The following is a 9,483-nucleotide window of genomic DNA, read 5'->3' as shown; positions in this document are numbered from 1 at the left end:
TATCTCACTTCCTCTAAAGTAAAATTAGTAGTAGTCCATTATTTAAAGCAAATAGTAACTCATATTGACAATTATAGTATTATGAGTACACTGTAACACTTAAGGAGTCATGCAACGACTCTTGTCTTTTTCTGATAATTAAAAACTTTTTAGACGGCCAAGCAAGGCATTTGATAAAGTCTCTCATGATTTTTAATAAGGTGAAGTTGGAATAAAACTCGTTCTAAGTAGTTTGCTTAATAGTCAAATATTCAAAAAGTCTCTTGGGGTTCTTATCTTGGTCTGATATAATTCACTATGCTATAAATTTAAGTAAGATTACTAAAGGAAAAGCTGGGAAACCCTAAGTCTATAGTGTAAATAAAATATCAACAGGAGCCATATTTGAGGCCAAAGTCCAATCCATTTTTTGATTCTTGTACTTTGGTTCTAAAACAATTCAGCACTCAAGTGCAACATGAAGAAGACCTGGTGTAACAGTGGCACCCAACATGCATGTGTAGGAATATAAAATTGAGTCTAGGTGAGTATGAAGAATCTATATAATTCTACTGAGCAAAAGTGCTTTAACAGATATCCTATCTAAGTCAATTACATTAAAAACTTTAACAGAAATGCTATCTAAATCAAAGTCAGCAATAATGAGATGAACAGTTTCAGGCATCTGAAAGTAAAAGATGGCACTAGGCTTCTAAGTGACAAAATATAGACAAATAAAAAAGAGACTTTGGCTCCATGTGAAAATCACATACTGATCTGGTAACAATATAATAGACCCCTTTGAAATAAAAGGACATTCTTTTTTACTAGATTTGAAAGGGAACTAAAAATTTTTCTGTCAAGAATGTCCTAAAAGATATTCAAGAAACAGTAGAGAAAATGAGAAGGAAGGTCTCTAAGTTCTTTTTCAACTCAAACTGTTGAAAAGGGCAATTCCTTTACAGAATCTCACTATGTCACAGTGAGAAAGACACAACCCAAGGCACAAGACGGATGTGTGGCTCCTCCACCCACCATAACTATGATGGTACAGTGACCAACTCTGCAGTTAAGTTTACTGTGTACAGGGCCTCAAGTTGAGGAGGAATAAAAATAAAAGATCTATCTAAAGGAAAACCAAATGGTAAAAAAGATGGTGACCCAAACAACTGTTATAAATGTAATTATGCAAATCCATAACACTAAGAACAAATGCTATTATTCAAGTGTGACAAAAATATGCAACTGTAAAGCATGTACCTTGGCCTCTTTATTGCTTCTACTGGTTTAGGGGCTTGGATGATGTGCTCCTGAAATTTGGGTTTCAATTCAGATAGTTCTTTCTTCTCAGTAGTCTTGACTTCAGGTTTGACTGGCTCAGGTGGCTTTTCACTATTATGCCTACCTTTTGTACAGCCCTGTTAGTGAAAGGTATTCATTAAGAGTTGCCCTCTCATCTATTTCACATGCCTTGATAAAAATACTATTTTTAATTCTTTATTAATAAGTCCTCTTGTTCACTTTTATCATACTGACTTTTTTAAAGAAACTAAAAATAAGACTCCAAATTTGCTTTTATTTGTAAACTAGAGGCCCGGTGCACGGATTTGTGCACACTGAAAGGAAATTAATTAGATCATGGCTGGCGGAGCGGGACTGGGTGAGACCAGCTGGACACACCTCCCAAAATCCCTCCCCAGCTGGCCACACCTGGGGTGGCACCAGGGCTCAAAGGGCATCTGCAGAGTGAGCAGGATCCCTCCAGCAGGTGGAGTCCCACAGCCTGGCCTGCAGGGATCGGGCCGAAACCTGCAGTCTGACATCCCCCAAGGGGTCTCGGAGTGCAAGAGGGAACTCTGCAAAGTTGCTGTCGCTCAGCACTTCCTGAATTTAGCGTCTGCTCCCTGGTGGTCAGTGTGAGGCATAGCTACTGTCCAGTCATTTAGCCTTTTATATATATAGATATTATATCTGAATAATGCATTTTTTTAAAAAAAGCTTCTGAATAACATTTCATAAATATCTACTTAACTCTCTATTAAACATAAAGCACAAACTTCTTGTTAATAGGAAACAAATTCTGGAGATCTCACAAAGAGAATTCTATAAATTATTTATAAAAAAGGGCCTCAATCTGATTCCCAGTTCTGATACTAACTAGCTACATGATCTTGAACAAATTAATTAATCTTCTGAAATCTCAGTTTTCTCATCAGTACAGGAGATGATGGTAAGATATTTTTTGAGAGGACTAAATAAAATAATAGAAAACGTGGCACGTCTGGCAGGTGGCAAACATTCAATAAATGCTAGCTACCTTTTCCATATCCCACTGAGCCATACATACATTTTAACATCTCTGAAAGCATAAAATTAATGACACATCAATTAACAGCTCTAGTTTCCTTTCTTACAAGTATATAAAATAATGGTACATTTCCATGGTATCTTTGACTTGATAAAAATGTATTGTTCCTAACTGAAAATGCATTAAATTGTTACCTACCATCTTCCATCTTCCTGATGTTCCTTTAGGACTACTTACATCAAGCTTTAATCAAAATGGGAAACTTGAAACTGTAATCTCTAGAACAGGTAGATAAATTCCTACTTTTTAAGACTCTAGGAGGGAGGTGAGCTCCATTAAAAAAAAAAAAAAAAGATCTGCAAGTTAACAGGGCCTCGTCTGAAATCAGACTCCTTAAATCTGGAGCTTCGCAGAATATGCACTCTTCAGGAGATAATCTAGAAAAAATTTAATACTTACTACAATGCTCAAAAAATCAGAAAAATCCGTTGTTCTTCTCCTACAGCAAGACCAACCCTATGAAACATGAGAGGAAAAAAAAACAAACCTGAAAACCGTATTTGCATGAGAACCACAACCCAGTAAAATACTCTACTTGTACTTACCTTCTTGAACCCTAAAGTGACTTGCATATATATTTATGTAGTTCAAAAATTCCTTAAAAATAAAGTGAAGTGCTTTATTTTAAAAATCTGGTAAACCAGAGAAATAATTATAGTAACCTAAGCATTGTTAGATCTTTGAAGGTTAAATGATCTTTTCAGTCAGGAAACATAAAAATATAGAAATTGTTATCCACTGTGTTAACTTCTGAACAAAGTATCAACTGGCTCATCAAAAAATGACTTGAAGTTTAATTCCAATGTAGTACAGAGAATGCAGAAATAAAAAGGTAGGAAGACTTTGGAGGCCTGAAATATAGACTAAGGGCCAGCTTTGCACATACCCATCTGGGTCTCACACCACCCCTCTCACCCAAATATACTGCTTGAAGAATTTGGTAGTGATTTTTTTCACAATATGCACTTAGAGGTGTTTTGATTTTGTTTTTTTAAAGAAAAAATTAATATATTTCCTTTATTTTGAAATGTAATTCTTTTTTATTCTAAATTGAGATAGAGATGAAGAGTTACTATAACCTTATATAGAGGGTTTAAATAGCATTAATAATATAGTCATCAGAGAAGTTATTCCATGCAAGAAAAGGCTTTATTGTCTTAATTACATATGGAGAATTTTATCTAGTATATGCTGGGGATACTGGTCTATATAGATGATACAGACTAGTTGTTCCCAAATGCCAATCTAGGATCCATGGTAGTCCTCAGTAAAATGAGAAAAAATGAAGGATAAATTTAAGTATATGAGTATAAGGTTCCAGTTGTTTCTTAGGAAGGATTGTCCTTTTCTCTAAATATACCTCTTCTAAGTTGAATATTAAAATGTTCTTTCTTTTGTTACTGCAATGTTTAACATCTTACTTGATCAAGTATAAAACTGGCAACAGTAGACACTATATTGATTTAGTTTGTCTAAAACAAGGGTGGGCAAACTTTTTGACTCGAGGGCCACAATGGGTTCTTAAACTGGACTGGAGGGCCGGAACAAAAGCATGGATGGAGTGTTTGTGTGAACTAATATAAATTCAAAGTAAACATCATTACATAAAAGGGTACGGTCTTTTTTTTCAATAGTTTTATTCATTTCAAACAGGCCGGATCCGGCCCGCGGGCCGTAGTTTGCCCACAGCTGGTTTAAAATCTACTGAGCTGTGAATCCAGTAGTCTTAGAAAGTCTAGGTCTTCAAGAAAATGTTTATAGAGACACTAAACAGTAGGATTGGAGTAAAGAGAAATAAAGTACTTCAAAGTAAAATCGTTAACATTAATCAGAATAATTGACAATGTTTAGTAAAAAAGAGTGATGGACTGAATGACTGGAAAGTTAGTAATATCTAGCAGGAGCAAGATTGAGGGGCAGGCTATTTTAGGAATAAGAGTCCACCAGTTTGCAGTTGCCAATTACACACATAAATGGAAATATGTTGTAGAAGCCACAGAGGTAACATTTAAGGGAGAGGAATGAATTAAAAAAAATGAAAGTAGGAAGTTGAAGACAGAAGCAAAGTATGACTATGGTTAATAAATTGGAAGAAAACATCAAGGAAAAGAAAAAAGAAAAACATACAGTAAGAAAACTAAACTTAGAATAAATGGTAGTCCAGGAAAGCTAAAACATCCCTCACTCCTGGAAAAAAAACAATTTCCCAGTTTCCATCCTTACAAGTTTGTAAAAAGGTTAAAAAAGCCATGAGGAGGAGTCAGGTCTCAATTTCCGCTATTATTTGTCCCGTTTCCCTCACTTAGAACTAATCAGAATAACATAAACTTGCTATTTGCTTGTACATCTTTGTTTATAGTTGGCTATCGACAGATAAACGAACAGATAAACCTCAAGAAAGATCCAACTACTCTCTGAAAGGCATAATTAGAAATTCAAAGGGATCAACAATATTTAAACATTCAAGGAGATTGTTAATGTTCCTAAGAACAAGTAGCCACACCTAAACCATGGCAGCCAATCACATCTGCTCTTATTAGACAGCAGCTGTCTGACAGACTGAGATTAGGATTCAAAACTTACTTTCATTTCCCTTCAAAATTAGGAAAGTGAAGAAGTGAGGGGTATAGAAAATGAGTTGGGATAGCAATAACAATTTTATAACTGGAAAAGATCTTCCCTGGATTTAGTGGGGTACTTGCTTAAATCATCCCAAAATGGTCATTAAGAAAGCAGAGTCACAAAAGATGAGAAAATAAAGATTTAGTATTACAGCTCTAAATTTACTCTATAAATACAAAGAGGCTGAAATATATCAATTCCTACCTTTAATGCATCATGAAAGACTGGTACACCTGGGTGGTATATGCAAGCATCTGGCCAAAAACAGAGAAGAAAAAAAATACTACTTTATAATAAAGAAATAACGTTATTTCTGTCGGGTGTTAACATTTGGTTATTGTAGTTATGAATCTTCACACAAGGATATTTTCCCATTGATTTTTAGAAAGAGTGGAAGGGAAGGAGGGAAGGGGGAAGGAGAAAAAGGGAGGGGGGAGGGAGGGAAGGAGAGAGGGAGGGAGAGGGAGAGAGGGAGAGAGGGAGAGGGAGAGGGAGAGAGAGAGAGAGAGAGAGAGAGAGAGAGAGGAGAGAGAGAGACATTGATTGGTTGCCTCAGGGGCAAGGGATTGAGCCTACAATCTAAGTATATGCCCTCAAGGAGAATCGAACCCTCAACCCTTCAGTCTGCAGGCTAATGCTCTATCTACTGAGCCAAACCTGTTAGTGCTCAGGTGTTAACATTTTCTTTCCAAATGCAGGTAATACTTTTCCTTTAAAAATTCACTAATGCTCAAATATGATGCATGGCACACAGTGCTTAATATAACATTGTATTAAAATAGTAATAACGTTCTAATTCAGGAGTGTGATAGCTATAGGTAAAAATAATGCAGAATTGTTCAAGTATAACAAATTACATTCTATATTCCTCTAATCTTTGTAGTAAAATTTTAGTACCAAAACTTTAAGCTCCAAGATTTTGACTGTTATCTTTCAATTCTGTTTTTATAAAAATACTATCAAACTTTAAGATTACCTATGAGATAATCTTAGGACAGGAATGAATTAGCAAAAAGATATTTTAGGAGAATAGGCTCAAAAGTTTTAAAACTGTTGTAATATCTAATTTCTAATTTAACTTTCATAAACAGGTATCAATTCTTAGAGATGAACCTCATTAAAAAGAAGCTTAAGTTCTACAGTCTATTTTCACCAATTGTTATTCTATATTTCCTTATACCTTTCTTCAGCACACCACCAATTTTTACCCAACTTTCTCATAAAAATGGGCTTTAGTACAGTTTGCAGTACGGACCATTACGCTTAAAAAAAGTCACATAATTGACAGACACACTTATTGAGCCTAGGAAAAAAGCAGGTCAGTTCCATACATGTGTAATTTTCTTATAAGATGTTTTGCTCAACCTTCATGCCTGTTTGGATTTCAATTGTTACAACCTCTGATTCCTGGTGTTGATTAAATACTGGTACTTAGGGAAATCTCCCTATCCCCGCTTTAACAGCCAATACGGTTTCCCAACTTAGTAACCAGGTGTTATCTAGATACTATGCTAGCAAACAGAACAAGGAAGTGTCAGTATTTTCATGACACAGTAAATAAACCCATGGATATGAAACTATTAATTAAGGGTAGTAATGGAATTAAGGACTAAAAAAGGAGGTTCGAAGTAGAAATGAAAGTGCAGAGGGATATGAAATTGAGAGGGGAATCAACGTAGTGAATAGAGATGTTTAAAATGCCAAATTTAGAGAGTCAGGGCATAACAGTAAGAAGCAGTATCATAATAATGGTCAGTTTTGGCAGAATAGCAGCAGCAATCAGTCAGGTCTTAACCATACAACTAGTATGAACAGAATCGGAAAACACTGTTTCAAAAGTAAGCAAAAAATAGATGGACAATGTCCTCTCTAGCCTTTTTGTATCATGTTTACCAGGTTTTCTCCAAGTAATACTTTATGCGTAAGGAGTTAAACATGGTAGTGGTTAAGAGCCAAGGGCTTTGAACATTGGAACTGGCCCGGCTCGAATTCTGGCCTGCCTCTTGGCAGCTGTTTCCATCTTCTCGTCTATGTGGACTAAATGAAACGCTGTGAAGTGGTGCTTTGTCCCGAGAAACTGTTTAACATATGCAAGTTACCGGTCAGGCTTCCTTTAAAACACTCATTTAGTTAGTTGTGTTTCAAACTGACATGTTCTATCAGCTTAGAAGAATCTTGTTATTTAGTCAATACTGTACATGTCAGACCTCTCTCGTTATACAGAACTTTCTCCCAACATAGTCCACAGTTCACCCTTTGCTCTTGTCTTCTACTCTCCATCTCCCTTTTCTACACTTTCCATTCTATCAATCAACCTACTGGAATACTTATTCTGTCTCTCAATCAGGGGTGGGGAACCTTTTTTCTGCCAAGGGCCATTTGGATATTTATAACATCATTCATGACTTGGCAACGTTATCAACTTAAAAATTAGCCTGCTATATTTGGTCAAACACTTAATTAACTCACCCCTAATGCATTGGCAGGGCCAGATGAAATGATTTTGCGAGCCTTACACTGCCTGCGGAACGCTTCCCCCACCTCTGCTCTAAACAATCCCCATTTTGCTAAAGCAAGTAACTTTAGGCAACTTTATTGGTGCTCCCAGCTGATTTTGGTACTGCTGATCACACGATCCTTGAGACCGTATATCCAGTGGTTCTCAACCTTGGCTGCACATTAGAATCATCTGGGGATCTTTTTTTCTTTTTTTAAATCCTGATTTCTGGCCAGGTGATTCTAATGTGCTGCCAAGGTTGAGAACCACTGGTCTACTCCTCTGGCTTTCCTATACCCCACCCACAATCTTTTTTTGTACCATTCGACACACATGGAGCTGACTTCCAAAAAATGGTGTATCTCTTAATTTTAACACGCTATAAATAAACATACTGTCTGGTACAACCAAGCATCAGCCTTTCACCATTATTTAGTGTTAAGTTAAAGTAGAACACATGCAGACACTAAAGCAGCGTACTTTTTTTTTCTCACCAGAGGATATTTTTCCATTGATTTTCAGAAAGTGTTAGAGAGAGGGAAAGACAGAGAGAAGTATCGATGTGAGAGAAACACATCGATTGGCTGCCTCCTGCATGAGCCCCACCAGGTCCGAGGCCAGGTAGGAGCCTGCAACCGAGGTACGTGCCCCTGACCAGAATCGAACCCAGGACCCTTTGGTCTGCAGACCAACGCTCTATCCACTGAGCAAACAGGTTAGGGCAAGACAGTTTACTTTTCACACAGACTGCCAACAGCAGAGCGCTTTCAAACCCCTCACTCCCCAATTATCTCATCACTGAACTCTCACAAGTTCCCCCTTGAATAACTGAACATTAATATCATTAAAATGTCAACGACAATCTCTTGAGTATTGTACAAAGATTGGAGAATCTTGCCAATGCTCTTATTTTAAATGATGTCACCAATTCACCTGTGCACCAAGATAAATATTTTAGAGATCTCAGAGGTGGAAACTATTTTTAAAAACCTGGAATTTAATCTCCTTCACAACGTGGAACCATGTTGCTACCATGCTGAACTCAGCCTCTCTGAATAATACCTACTTCACAGGGTTGTTGTGAAAATTAAAATGAGATAATGTTATAATGTCTGGCACATAGAAAACAGACACTAAGTGCTAGCGCTGAATTTGGGTAAGTGTCACCTCCCTCAATATTCAAATAGCCAAATCACTTCTTTACCCCATTGGCCCATCAAAATTCAAGTTCATTGATCACTTTCTATTTTTCCTCTAGTCTAGTGACTATTACTTTGCATCCTTAATGCTACACGTTGGCGTGTGGAGTTAATTCGATCACTTTATCCATAAGATGGCATGTTATTTCATTCATTTTGGTTAGTCTTCACCGGAGGTGATTTTTCCCATTGATTTTGAGAGAGAGTGGGAGGGAGGGAAGGGGACACACACATCCACTGGTGGCCTCCCGCACGCGCCCCGACAGGGGCCGGGATGGAACCTGCTGCCTGGGTACGTGCCCCACGACCGGGAAACGAACCCGCGACCCTTCGGTGCCCCGGGCGAGGCTCTAACCACTGACCCACACCGCCCAGGGCGAGAGGGCATGTTACTAAAATGGAAAGGCCGGGCAAAAACACCCAACAGGACCACTGCTGTACCGCCCACCGGGGCGGATGTATCCAATCGTAGGAGATAAAGAATAAATGTTCCTGACCAAGCACACTTACAGAAGTAAGTCTATATATAGCAGGGGGTCTACCAGACACACCGCAGGCCGGCCTTCAGACAAATAAACTTCTGCACGGATACAACCAGGCCGAGCTGAAATGCGGGGCTCACCCGCCCACGGCCCAGGCCTCCCGTCTCTGCACACGCGCGCACACACACACACACAATCACTGCAGATCGACCGCCCAGGGAGACCGGGGCACCCGGCTGCCTTTTGCTTCCTCCAAGAGACGCAACTGCAGGTCAAGGTGTTCTCACTTCCAGGTCAATTACACAGCGAGCTGCCGGGAAACACGCGCGGCCGCGG

General features: G+C 38.2%; 1 protein-coding gene across 1 annotated transcript in view; it reads right to left on the bottom strand.

The window, feature by feature from the left end:
• The window catches only part of CHORDC1 (cysteine and histidine rich domain containing 1), a 17,098-nt gene extending 10,871 nt beyond the window's left edge, over positions 1 to 6,227 (bottom strand). Inside the window, exons 1-4 of the mRNA XM_006776271.2 lie at positions 6,178 to 6,227; positions 5,174 to 5,255; positions 2,747 to 2,803; positions 1,240 to 1,397 (exon numbers count right to left, since the gene is read on the bottom strand). Of these exons, the coding sequence (XP_006776334.1) occupies positions 1,240 to 1,397; positions 2,747 to 2,803; positions 5,174 to 5,255; positions 6,178 to 6,227 (347 nt within the window). The remainder of the gene's footprint in view (positions 1 to 1,239; positions 1,398 to 2,746; positions 2,804 to 5,173; positions 5,256 to 6,177) is intronic.
• Positions 6,228 to 9,483: the final 3,256 nt, after the last annotated feature.

The sequence above is a fragment of the Myotis davidii genome, unplaced genomic scaffold (genome assembly GCF_000327345.1).
Source record: "Myotis davidii unplaced genomic scaffold, ASM32734v1 scaffold3069, whole genome shotgun sequence".
NCBI classification, from domain to species: Eukaryota; Metazoa; Chordata; class Mammalia; order Chiroptera; family Vespertilionidae; genus Myotis; species Myotis davidii.
This window is presented reverse-complemented; position numbering and strand designations above follow the sequence as displayed.